Raw genomic sequence first — 13,800 nt, 5'->3', positions numbered from 1 at the left:
GGGAACCATACCAGGCCAAACAAAGAAATATGAAAACTAGATTGCCCACCCTAGTCACACCCTGACCTAACCAAAATAGAGAATTAAAAGGATCTCTAAGGTCAGGGCGTGACAGTACCCCCCCCAAGGTGCGGACTCCGGCCACAAACTTGAACATATAGGGGAGGTTCCGGGTGGGCATCCACCCTCGGTGGCGGCTCCGGTGCGGGACGCAGACCCTGCTCTGCTCTGCTCGTGGCTCAGCCAACTTCGTTGGCGCCTCTGGTGCGGAGATCATCGCCGGAAGCTCCGGACCATGAATCATCACCGGAGGAATCGAAGCATGGATCATCGCTGGGGACTCCGGACCATAGATCGTCGCCGGGGACTCCGGACCGTAGATTGTCTCCGGTGACTCAGAACTGGGAACCGTCGCTGGAGGTTCAGGACTGGGGAACGTTGCTAGAGGCTCCGGACTGGGAACACTCGCTGGAGGCTCCACGCCATTGATCATCACTGGAGGCTTGGGGCCATGGATCATCACTGGAGGCTTCGGGCCATGGATCATCACTGCAGGCTCTGCGCCATGGATCATCACTGGAGGCTTGGGGCCATGGATCGTCACTGGAGGCTTCGAGCCATGGATCATCACTGGAGGCTTCGGGCCATGGATCATCACTGGAGGCTTCAGGCCATGGATCATCACTGGAGGCTTCGGGCCATGGATCATCACTGGAGGCTTCGGGCCATGGATCATCACAGGAGGTTTCGAGCCATGGATCATCACTGAAGGCTTCGGGCCATGGATCATCACTGGAGGCATCAGGCCATGGATCATCACTGGAGGCTTCGGACTGGGAACCCTCACACGAGGCTCCGGACTGAGGAGGCGCACTGGAGGCCTGGTGCGTGGAGCTGGCACAGGGCGTACAAGGCTGGGGAGACTCACTGAAGGCCTGGTGCATGGAGCTGACACGGGATATACTGGGCCGTGGAGGCGCACTGGAGGTCTGGAGCGTAGAGCTGGCACAACCCATCCTGGCTGGATGCTCACTTTAGCCCGGCAAGTGTGGGGCGATGGCACAGGACGCACTGGGCTGTGAAGGCGCACTGGCGACATGTCCTCCACTCCCTTTTCTCCCGAGCCCAGGATCCCTGCTCCTCCTGGCCACGCTGCTTGGTCCTTTGGTGGTGGGATCTTCTATTACGTTCATTAGAATGAGGAGACCAAGGTGCAGCGTGGTAGGCGAACATCTTACTCTTATTAAAATGAACACCGAAAAAACAACAAAATACCAAACGAACGTAAAGTTCTGCAGGCTACACAGCAACTATACAAAATCAAGATCCCACAAACTAAGGTGGGAAAAAGGCTGCCTAAGTATGATCCCCAATCAGAGACAATGATAGACAGCTGCCTCTGATTGGGAACCATACCAGGCCCAACAAAGAAATATGAAAACTAGATTGCCCACCCTAGTCACACCCTGACCTAACCAAAATAGAGAATTAAAAGGATCTCTAAGGTCAGGGCGTGACAGTTGTGCACAAATTAGGTTATGTCCCTGTTTCTCATTTGCAAATATAATCCATCCTCCTGTCAGGTTTGACATATCAAGAAGCAAATTAAACAGCATGATCATTTCACAGGTGCACCTTGTGCTGGGGACAATAAAAGGCCACTCTAAAATGTGCAGTTTTGTCACACAACACAATGGCACAGATGTCTCAAGTTTTGAAGGACCGTGCAATTGGTATACTGACTGCAGGAATCTCCACCAGAGCTGTTGCCATGTTAATTTATCTTCCATAAGCTGCCTCCAAAATCATTTTCGAGACTTTTGCTGTATGTCCAACCGAACTAAAAACCGTAGACCACGTGTAACCACGCCAGACATCCGTCTTTTTCACCTACGGGATCATTCGAGACCAGCCACCTGGACAGCTGAAGAAACTGAGGAGTATTTCTGTCTGTAATAAAGACCTTTTGTGGGGAAAAACTCTGATTTGCTGGACCTGGCTCCCAGTGGGTGGGCCTATGCTCTCCCAGGCCAACCGATGGCTGCGCCCCTGCCCAGTCATGTGAAATCTATAGATTAGGGCCTAATTAATTTGATTAGGGCCTAATTCATTTAAATTGACTGATTTCCTTATATGAACTGTAACTCAGTAAAATCTTGAAATTGTAGCATTATGCATTTATATTTTTGTTCATTATATGTACATCCTCCTCCATCTCCCTTTTTCTTTAGATAATAATCAGTAAAGCCTGTTGAGATATGGAGTGTTGTGTTTCACTAGAAAACGACACACAGAGCTGGCCACCACCCTGTAACCCATGGTAACACCACAAGCTGCAATGGGAGGAGCTGGGGAACTTGCCGCCTCTGGATTGGCTGGAAGCAGGTGTTCTGAGGTTCCATATGGGGATTGTGTAGGAGGAGGAGATGGGATGTGGTAGAAGGAGGAATGGAGAGCAACATAATGTTTATTTGTGTGTGTGTCTGTTACCACAAAAAACAGTGATCATTGCTGTGCACTACCTGTTAATCCAGACACAGAAACACATTCTCTATCCATTGGGGGATGTTTAGATATGTGTTATCTGTGGCAGTGTAACAGAAGCGACAGTGTATAAAATATGGATTTACGACTCCTTGAACACCATCTGTTTTCGTAATGCCAGGACCATACACTCCATATGCTGGTGGAATACCCAGAGGTCAGACATGGGGCCCCTTCAGTTTTTTGTCAAACTGCCCACTTTTCTCTCTTATTATCCAAGTCCCTCCCTCTTCCCTCTTTATTACAGAGTGTTGTACGTAAGTATGAAAGGCCACCACAGTGACAGGCCTCTCACTACTCATTACTCTTGATTGTTGGTTGTGGTTGTGTGGACATCCTTTTATTGTTTGCATTTGGACATAAAAACTCCTCTTTGACATCCAATCATCCACTCCTCTCTTCCATTCTGCCCTTTCCTAGACAACCCTAATGCTCACCCAGACACGGGCCCGATGTCCCCCCTGGAGAGCAGCCAGGCCAGTTTGTACTATGTTGTTATGGAAACTAGGCCTTGGCTCTGTCTGTCTTGACAGGAGAACAAAATGGCCTTGTGTCCTTCCAAGATGGGCAAACTGTGTTCTGACTCTGCTGAACGCTATTATTATGTGTGATACTGCCTGATCTAGCTTTTGTCTAAATGCAGTTACAAGAAACCATGTATAACATGTTATGTAATCGAAAAAATACAATTTAATGTCATCAAATGTACAAGTATGCATAAATGCCCATGAGAACTTATGATCATAATGTAACTAAACATAGGCCTATACAATCTGCATTCATTTACATAAGAAATATCAGTGGACACTGATATAAAAAAAAGTCTGATTTTGTGATACTGAGGAAAATATATAAAAGTTCAAACGCAATTATTTTTCAGAATATAGTTGAGTCATGTTTTTTCCACGTGTGAGCAAGCGAGGAAGAATTCAGAACATGAACTGCTGCCAGAGCTCTCAGCGCCACTAGTGCAGAAGACTTGCCCAGTCACACATGTGGATGGGATGGTGCTGAAGGGACAGCGCCCTTCATTGTTGAGCGGGGTGTGACGTGGAAAAGTCAGAGGTGCTCTGACTGCCTTTTGACCCCATTCTGAAGATTCGAAGTTTTCAGTTGGCCACAATTTAACCCAATAGTTACATTTATTGGCGTAGTTTTCTCACTACCTCTCCGGTGCAAATCACAATAAGACCAGACCAGTGTATGAGGCTTTTGATTGACGTCATACCCCTCTAAGTAGTAGGCTACTCTTAATCGATTGGGGCAACAGATGAGCTACATTTGATTAAGAAAGCATTGTCTGTCCTATGCTAGTGAGTGCACTGTTCATTTTTGGGCATTACTTCCGGACAGACGGCTCTGATATCCTCCAGCTATATCTGAGCACCATTTACCAGACACTGTGGAGTTTGCTCGCATCTTAAAGGTAAATCTTCTCAGCATATCTCAACCTCATTCATTCATTGCGCATTGGGATGGGAATTAGGTTACTAGGCTGGGCAAGTTACTGGATCATTTATTCATGTTTTGCATTTAGGCTGTGTGTTATACAGTATTTTCTATCTACATGAGAAAGCAATTATGTGAGTGCAAGAGATTACATTTGGTCTCAAAATCGTATGGGTATAGAAAATTATAGGATATAGTGAACATTTGGTGCATCTCTGTGTAATTGCTTGAGATGAGCTAAGGAAATACTTGGACTTGCATTAGCAAATAATTAGGTATTTTCGATTTTACAGATAAAATAATGTTCCACCTTTCCTATTAAATTATGATGTATGATATTCTTCCCTTTCGCACTGAGGACAGAAACAGTATTTTCATCCAGCGCTGATACCGTTCAGGGACGACCACCTGCGCTATCAACCGGCAAGGCGGTGGCTGTCCAAGCTTAGGGTTCGCAATTCGCAAGCAGCGCTACAAAGGATCAGAACTCATCAACCCCGCTGTGCAATCATGTCGACTACCGGGGAAGTCCCTGCCTTCTTCAAGAACATGGGCTCGGGTAGCCCCATGCCACGGCAGAAATTCTGTGGCATGTTCTGTCCAGTTGAAGGTTCTGGCGACAGCAAGACGTTGGATTTCCAGTCACTGCCGGGGGGCAGTAGAAGGAGTGACGGACAGGTCATTGACAGGCAGACGGACATCTCCCAGCCAAGGGTCGAGATACGGGAGAGCAGAGGAAAATCAGCCCTGCAAAACCTGGATGACAGGGTAAGAGCTACAGATTTTTGTGCTTTGTCACCCTGGATGAAATGAAATAAAATAAATGTATTTCTTTCTTTCTTCTATATATGTATGTCTGTCTGTCTGGCTCCCACAGATAAAGCAGAAATAAATCGACACAGTCATGCAGAAAGGAGTTCACTGGGATCTCTAGAAACTTCCCAATCTGTAAAAAAAAATGTCAAGTCGCTTTCCAAACCATTTAGCTATTGCCTTTACTCAATCAATCAATGCCAGGGCAATTAATTATGCCGACCTCTTGAATTACTGCGTTCGAAACGTGACAACCATTATTCTAAATTAGGAAAAATTGACACAAACCTGGTTAATAAAACATTTATATTACACCAAATTGCAGATACAAAATATACACTTACAAAAATACATCTCCCAGTGTGAATAAGCCTCAACATGTTTACTGCTCATTTTAAAATCAATTCTAGCCTAATAAAAATATTCAGACAACAGCAGAGTAAAAACGACCAAAATATTATATTATTTATATTATTACCATCATCAATTACAATCGATCAGGGAATTATTTTAACCTAATAATTTAAAAACAGAACAATGGGCCTGTCTACAAAATGGTTGAAATGGGTGAAACAGCACCGCGCATGGTCAACTGGTATAGTTTATACATTTCGCCAGTTCCAAACGAGATCTGGTCCCTGCAGATGGTATAGCTTCCACATTTCGCCTGGTCCACACGTAATCTGGTACCTTCAGTATCGGCACCCTCTCCGGGTATTTTGTAGGATACTGGGTTGCAACATACCAGTTGCATAAAATTACTTGGTTATTTAGCCATTACCTACCAGGCCTAGAGGATAAGGTTTCATAGTCTATTTAATGTTATTGAGGTATGGATCATTGACTATAGGGAAAGCAAATCCAGACCAAGGATAGCACATCCTTCAAATCACCTTTCAACAGACGGGACATTATCAGGTGAAGTTTGCCTACATTCCCCATCAGGCTCTGTGATGGGACATAACTTCCTGTGCTATGCTGGGTGGAGTAGCCATCAGAGGGAGTAGTTCCTGTTGTGAGCTGGCCGAGATTGATGTTCCATAGGGTCCCTCTGCAATGGGTGTAGGCTATAGGTCGGTGAAAAAAAGAGCTAATGTACTAAGCACACACCTCTGACAGATCATCTACTACTATAATACTCTCTGCAAATATCCTCTGATTTATATTCCATTTCTTGAGTAGTCTAATGTACTAATTTCTCACAATCTGATACTTTTCCATACATTTATATAATGTTTTATATACCTTAGAAGTATTTTTTAAATATTTAACCAGGCAAGTCGATGGCATAGGAACAGTGGGTTACCTGCCTTGTTTAGGGGCAGAACAACATATTTTTACTTTGTCAGCTCGGGGATTCGATGTAGCATCCTTTCGGGTTACTGGCCCAACGCGCTAACCACTAGGATACCTGCCGCCCCAGTATCTCTTTGTATTGTTGATCTATGCTTTTTGTGTGGTTATGATGACGTTCTTACGCCAGATTCTTCAACGATGACATGAATTTATATCCAGGGCAGGCAGTAGTGGTGTAGCTAGCTGGAGCCTACTACTGTACTGGAAATTGCATAGTGCCTGACTTCTCAATGGATCAGGGCGGGGTTCTGCGCATGCACGTTGGGCTTCGTCCAGAGTATATGTCCCTCCCTCCCTCTGTGTCTGAGTCGGTCTGGCAAGGTTTGGTGCATCGGCGGAGAACAGGAGAGAAGACGTGATCTGGAGCTGCGATTATTTTCCTAGATTCTGCGAGCGGTGGCCTCCCCCTTTAGGACGCACGACTCCTTTTGGAATTGTACCCACTCTTTGCTGCCGATTCCACACCGGCCTTATCCACCCGGCGCGCCTCAGTATTCTGAACATCCATTCAATTGATAGCGGTCCACTAAGTGCAGCAAGAACAGAACAGCGAAGATGTCTGGGCAAGGCTATCAGGGCAAGAAGAACATTCCCCGCATTACAGTGAGTTAGGAAAACATGTATTCATTCCATTGAACGAAATGAACATTGTGCATGTAACTAATTAACCTACAACATTCGCCACTCACCAGAAATTAGGCATGTGGTCCGTAGTTGAATGCTCTCTCGGGTAGACCTACAGCTCAGAGGTGAAGGACCTGTTTGCATCAGCTGTGAAATAATTTCTGCACGAGCTCTTGGTTATAGGCCTTTAATAGGGTGCCTATAAATAAAATCGGGTCAAAACACGTGATCTTTCAGAGCATCTATTTCAAGGAATTATTTCAATTGTCTTTATACGACATGTAAGCCTGTGGTTGACTGTGCACGTTTGAATAAGCTATATCACATGGCTATTGTAAAACTATCCTTGAAATCCATGTTGTCCGGGAATCATTTTCACGCATAAAAAGCAGTCAGCGCACTGCTGAGGTTTCGCGTTCGCGCGTTATTACATTTCCACGCCGATGTTCTTTGTTAGGGAACGGTGTCTGGCCGGTTATCACCGCAAGCCAACGAGTGGAGCAAATGCAATAGTTTTCTCGCAACCGCCCATCCGCTGCAATGTCGGGTTCGCTTTTCTGCACAATGCAAACTCGGTTAATTCGGTTAAATGTTTTATTTAAAGGCGGGGTTAGGGAATGCAGGCCGTTATTGTTGACGGATTTTGTGTGGTTTATGTGAGGCAGCCTTGTCTTTTCCCCCAGGTTATTCCCGGGAGCCGGGAGAAATCATGGCGAAGAGAGAATGGCGGTAGGCCTATAGGATAATGGAAAGAGAAGAAGAATGGGAGAGGGGCGGCAGTAGCTCCAATTTCCTTCCTCGTCTCTTAGCTTCACAGTAATGAAGGGAAAGGGGCAAAAACTATAGGCTACTGTCTTTCCATATTGATTTCGCTGAACTGGATCATTAATAGGTTTTTGTCTCTACTAAACTGTACTGGTCTATGAACTCCTCATGGTCACAATCAACTACTGACCCTCATGGTTCCCCACCCCACTGCAATGATCCCATACCTGAATACACCCTTATAAAAGACGTGTAGGCCCACATGTCATAAAACCTACCCTTTCATCGAAAATATGACCTAAAGAAAGATCTTTAACAGTCTAAGCTTTTGGGGGGAGAGCGCCTCTCCTCATTGTGTGTGCATGAGCTTTGGTGTGAACAAAGAAAGCACTTTGAAAGGGGCTTTGGCTGGCATCCTGGTGGGTTACTCCAGCAAGCTGTCAGGCTGGCTGAGTCTGACACAACTGGAGCAGGTTTGCCCTAAACTCCTGCCATATCCTACACCCTGCTTATGTGGATACTGCATTACTCAGTGAAGGGAACAGGCCAGGCCTAACTCACCAATGATCTATTCACACATGCACACACACAGTCTTGTATAACTAACCTTGTGTGGGGACACAATTCAGTCCCATTCAAAATCCTATTTTCCCTAACTCCTAACCCGTACTCTTACCCTAACCTTTTCCCGAAAACCTAACCTTAACCCTAACCCTAGCTCCCAACCCTAACCATAAAACTAACCCTAACCCTAAATTGAATTATAATTCATTCTAAATTTCACCCCAAACCCCCTAGAAATAGCATTTGATATTGTGGGGACTAGCAACATGTCCCGAGTTGGTCAAATTGTTGTTTGTTTACTATTCTTGTGGGGACTTCTGGTCCCTACAAGTATAGTTAAACACGTCCACACACACACACACACAGCCGCAGTGTGTGTTACTGTGCCACACCCCTGTGGCAGGGAGCAATGAGCACACTGTGTGTTGTCTGTCTGTCTTAGAGACAGCCTCAGTCACACACACTTATGGAACCACACAATCCCCTTATAATCCAACAATCTGCTGCTTATCCAGGTCGTCACTGTCCTTGTTTATTTCATTAATTTACCCATAACATAGCCATCGGTCCCAGGACCAGTGGCCAGGGCGTGTCACTGGGTCTAATTGACTGTCATATCAACTGTTTCAAGGTAGATTGATGACCATGTGTATGAATGTGTTTGCGTTAGTATATCAGCTGTGTGCACAGTCAAAGAGAAGCTCTTTCATTCATTCTCATCTTCTTGCTCCGGGCTCTGTCTTCATCCAGTTCTGGAGTAGACTCCATGATGAGCCTTACTGTTAAAGTGTTAAATCAGAGGAGTAGGAGCCATAGTAGCCCCAACAGTGATCAAGCTAACTCTAAACGGATATAGAATGTATACTCTGGACCAGGGAAAGAGACAGAGTAAGAACAAAGTAGGGTAAATCTAACGTACTAAACAATTCACTGTAAAACCAAACACACAGATACACACAAAGGATGGATGCTACTTTCTGTATTGCAAGTTAATCAAATTGTGTCGTTGTTTTTACACACACACACACACACACACACACACACACACACACACACACACACACACACACACACACACACACACACACACACACACACACACACAGAGATTGGAAAGTCAAAGGCCTAACAAAGGACAGCAGGCAGGCTGCAGTATGAGGCTGTCGTCATCAGCTGGAGTGGTCAGCTGCAGACTGCAGAGAGAGGCAGACTGGGGAGCAGCACACCTCAGGGCCTCATAAAATATGAATCTCATCCTAAAATCACCACCTGGGACTGCCTTCAAAAGATGACTCATTCAATTCCTCCATGAATAAGATTATTTTAATTTACAGTCAGACACACTCAAAGTTACAGTTGAAAAAGAAGGAAACATAAATAGATTTTTAGATGTATTTTTATTCAAGAGTAGGACTGAAAGGGCTGCTGTATAAAGATGATGGACTTTATTGCAGGATTGACATGTCATGAATACTTTTACTGAGAGAGGTCTTCTTGTGGTTCCCAGGCTCTGGGGTCAAGAGTTCAGGAGTCAGTGCAGGCCGCCGTGTATGCCTTTTTACCCAGAAGACCCTGTCTCTTCCTGTTATATCAGTCTCTCTTACTAAAGACAGTCCAGCCTGGCACTGCTCATCTCCAGCCCGCCATTTTCCTACAGTAATCCCGCAATGCACTGTGGCCCGGGGCATTCCATGTTCACACATTACACAAAGCACACTCTTTGTTCTAAGGGCCACCGGCCACCAGCCATATATGCGGGAAGATATAATCCAGGATATCCCCATTCATAAACCCTCCAGTGTGAGGTAGCATGTATTTATGTCCACTTCACCAGCTGGGCACAGGAAGATAGGGGAAGGAAAGCAACTGGGATGCACGCATACCTCAGCCTTATGGTGCCCCAGTGCAACCTGGGATTGCTTCCTGACAAGCAATGTTTCCTTTTTCTTTAAGAGGATCCGGCGGCCGCTACAGAGTACTTCTTTAGTCAGATTGTTGGCTCCACAAAATCCATACCTCTAAATCAGAGCGTCTGTGCGGTGAGATTAAGAGTACAGTAACAGTCATAGTCTACGTGTCTTAAACCAGTCAGCCACCCATCAGCAATTCCAGGTCCAAGAGACATAGAGCTGACGGGGTCTGAGGGCGGTGTCCAGGTCTCCCCTCCACTGGAAACAAACTATTGGATCAGTGGCTGTGATTTAGATGAGTCGGCATGCTTGATGCTTCTCCACCCCAGCTGTAGCACATGTTTCCTGGGAGTTTTCCGCTGGGAGAGAACAACACATGCTGTTGCCTGGTTACCTCATTTGACAGCATTAGTCTTCGATCTAGGAAGGCTGCTCAGGCCCAGTAGATGAACATCTTTGCCTAATGGTTTAATAATGTTCAAATTTGCCGATACAGCTTTAATTAGGCATCAGTATAGTTTTAATCCAAGCCCTCTATCACATGATACACTGGATTGATCTTCCACACACTGTGGAAAGAGGACTGATCAATGCTACCTCACTCAGTCTATCTCTCTGATATACAGTAAGTCTAACCAATCCAGGCTCTAGTCTGCTGCTGGGCTTGTTATTGGTTCAGATCTGATTTTGACCATAGGGACATTTTGAAAACTTGATTCTACACTTAAATCTCAATTGAATCAGTTATTATTTGGGTATTTTTGTTAACAAAGATGTATGGGCTGTGTTAGTTGGTCAGAGATGATTAATGAACATTGACCAACAACCATAGGCATATTATTTGTCTAAGTTGAATTGATATTTTTGTTGTTGTTTAAACCCTGTCCACATCCTCTTTGTGTGTGGCTGGAACTTGTTCTTATCCAGGGAAGGTCACTGTCATGTTTGGCTCAGGTCCAGTAAAATCAAAACGAGATGCTCTCCCACGGCATGATGCTGATGGCCGTCACAGGCCAAGCAAATGGGGACTTTCTCTGACCTGCAAATGCATCTTCAAAATATACAGCACCAGTGAAACATTTTGACACACCTACTCATTCCAGGGTTTTTCTTGATTTTTACTATTTTCTATATAGTAGAGTAGTAGTGAAGACATCAAAACTATGAAATAACACATATGGAATCATGTAGTAACCAACAGTGTTAAACAAATAAAAATATAATTTATATTTGAGATTCTTCAAAGTAGCCACTCTTGGCATTCTCCCAACCAGCTTCATGAGGTTTTCACCTGGAATGCATTTCAATTAACAGGTGTGCCTTGTTAAAAGTTAATTTGTGGAATTTCTTTCCTTAATACGTTTGAACCAATCAGTTGTGTTGTGACAAGGTAGGGGTGGTATACAGAAGATAGCCCTATTTGGTAAAATACCAAGTGCATATTATGGAAAGAACAGCTCAAGTAAGCAAAGAGAAACGACAGTCCATCATTACTTTAAGGCATGAAGGTAAGTAAATCCAGAAAATGTCAAGATGTTTGAAATTTTCTTCCAAGTGCAGTCACAAAAACCTTGAAGCGCTATGATGAAACTGGCTCTCATGTGGACCTCCACAGAAAAGGAAGACCCAGAGTTACCTCTGCTGCAGGGGATACGTTCATTAGAGTTAACTGCACCTCAGATTGCAGCCCAAATAAATGCTTCACAGAGTTCAAGTAGCAGACACATCAACTGTTCAGAGGATACTGCCTGAATCGCCTTCATGGTTGAATTTCTTCAAAAAACTTCAACGGAAGGACACCAATAAAAAGAAGAGACTTGCTTGGGCCAGGAAACATGAACAATGGACATTAGACCGGTGGAAATCTGTCCTTTGGTCTGACGAGTTCATATTTTAGATTTTTGGTTACAACCGCCATGTCTTTGTGTGACGCAGAGTAGGTGAACGGAAGATCTCTGCATGCGTAGTTCCCACCGTTAAGCATGAAGGAGGAGGTGTGATGCTGTGGGGGTGCTTTGCAAGTGACACTGTCAGTGATTTATTTAGAATTTAAAGGCACACTTAACCAGCATTGCTACCAGAGCATTCTGCAGCAATACGCCATCCCATCTGGTTTGCGCTTAGTGGGACTATCATTTGTTTTTAAAAAGGACAATGACCCAACACACCTCCAGGCTGTGTAAGGGCTATTTGACCCAGAAGGAGAGTGATGGGGTGCTGCATCAGATGACCTGGCCTCCACAATCACCCGACCTCAACCCAATTGAGATGGTTTGGGATGAGTTTGACCGCAAAGTGAAGGAAAGCAGCCGACAAGTGCTCAGCATATGTGGGAACTCCTTAAAGACTGTTGGAAAAGCATTCCATGTGAAACTGGTTGAGAGAATATCAAACGTGTGCAAATCTGTCATCAAGGCAAATGGTGGCTACTTTGAAAAATCTAAAATAGAAACTATATTTTGATTTTGTTACACTTTTTTGGTTACTTCATGATTCCATTCGTGTTATTTCATTGTTTTGATGTCTTCACTATTAGTCGAAAATGTCAAAAATAGTTTTTTTTTTAAATAAAGAAAAACCCTTGAATGAGTAGGTGTTTCCAAACTTTTGACTGGTACTGTATATATTTTTTTTATACCTACAGAGATCCTACAATTCAGAATCGAATGGCTAAATAATACATTTTATGACTATCTTAAAACAATTCCATATTTTAGCTTAGTAGATATTGCGATCTAAGGGCTTAAACCAACAAGGGTTAAACACAATGAACGGCTAAATAGGATGAAATAAGAAGAAACATGGAATAGGCATATGTAACAGTATAACTTTAGACCGTTCCCTCGCCCTTACCCGGGCGCGAACCCGGGACCCTCTGCACACATCAACAACAGTCACCCACGAAGCATCGTTACCCATCGCTCCACAAAAGCCGCGGCCCTCGCAGAGCAAGGGGAACCACTACTTCAAGGTCTCAGAGCAAGTGACGTCACCGATTGAAACGCTATTTAGCGGGCACTACCGTTAACTAGCTAGCTATTTCACATCCGTTACACATACACATTTATATACGGAAATACTCCACAGCAGATTGAATTTGAAAGCACTTGACTATTGTTATCTTGGGACCACATTTTTCCTGTAACTTTCCTTGCCGTTTTTGGTAAAGTATGAGTATCTAAAACTGAATGTATTGTTGTTATATCATGATGGCTGTCTTACACATATTTGTAAGAGTGTGTATGAATGGATTTCAGTAAAGTCTTCCAGTTTACACATCTAATGGCACGACAGAAAATGATGTAATGATAGTCAAACACATGACTCAGTTGTTCAGTGAATAGTTGCCAAAACAGGATGGAGTCTTGCCAGGCCCTGCAGCACAGCATTCTGCTCCACATAGATGTGAGAATAGACTGGGTTCATCACTCCTGTCACATGAGTCATCAAAAATGACAACTGCTTATATGCATGTGCCAAGACCTGACATAGTCATCTCTAACAAGACATTCATTGGGGGTTTGTTTGAAAGAGAGTGTGTTTCTGTGTATGTGTCTGTGTTTTATAAAATGTTTTTTAGCTGGTAGGGAACAAGTAACCACCTTTATTGGGGAAAATATACCAAAGGATGTCAATGTCACAGAGAGGGGTTTTCTATTCTTTAGCCCAAATGCATTTTGGGGTGAGGTATTGTTTCCCTTTGGAAAGCAGTTCTGATTGGGGCCAGGGTTTCTAGCAGGGAAACACGCTAGCTGCTGAAACTCAAACAGAGCAG

The 13,800-nt window shown here is 44.2% G+C and overlaps 1 protein-coding gene across 3 annotated transcripts in view; it reads left to right on the top strand.

Annotated features, from left to right (window-relative positions):
• Positions 1-3,817: 3,817 nt before the first annotated feature.
• Positions 3,818-13,800, top strand: part of LOC112231057 (dihydropyrimidinase-related protein 2) — a 20,124-nt gene continuing 10,141 nt past the window's right edge. Inside the window, exons 1-2 of one of the 3 annotated variants that reach the window (XM_042311382.1) lie at positions 3,818-3,970; positions 4,357-4,761. In XM_042311382.1, coding sequence (XP_042167316.1) covers positions 4,504-4,761 — 258 coding nt within the window. In that variant the 5' untranslated portion in view covers positions 3,818-3,970; positions 4,357-4,503. Of the gene's footprint in view, positions 3,971-4,351; positions 4,762-6,627; positions 6,766-13,800 lie in introns of those variants that run through there. The other 2 variants (XM_042311381.1, XM_042311383.1) reach the window with 2 other exon arrangements.

The sequence above is a fragment of the Oncorhynchus tshawytscha genome, linkage group LG33, assembly GCF_018296145.1.
Source record: "Oncorhynchus tshawytscha isolate Ot180627B linkage group LG33, Otsh_v2.0, whole genome shotgun sequence".
Taxonomy (NCBI): domain Eukaryota; kingdom Metazoa; phylum Chordata; class Actinopteri; order Salmoniformes; family Salmonidae; genus Oncorhynchus; species Oncorhynchus tshawytscha.
This window is presented reverse-complemented; position numbering and strand designations above follow the sequence as displayed.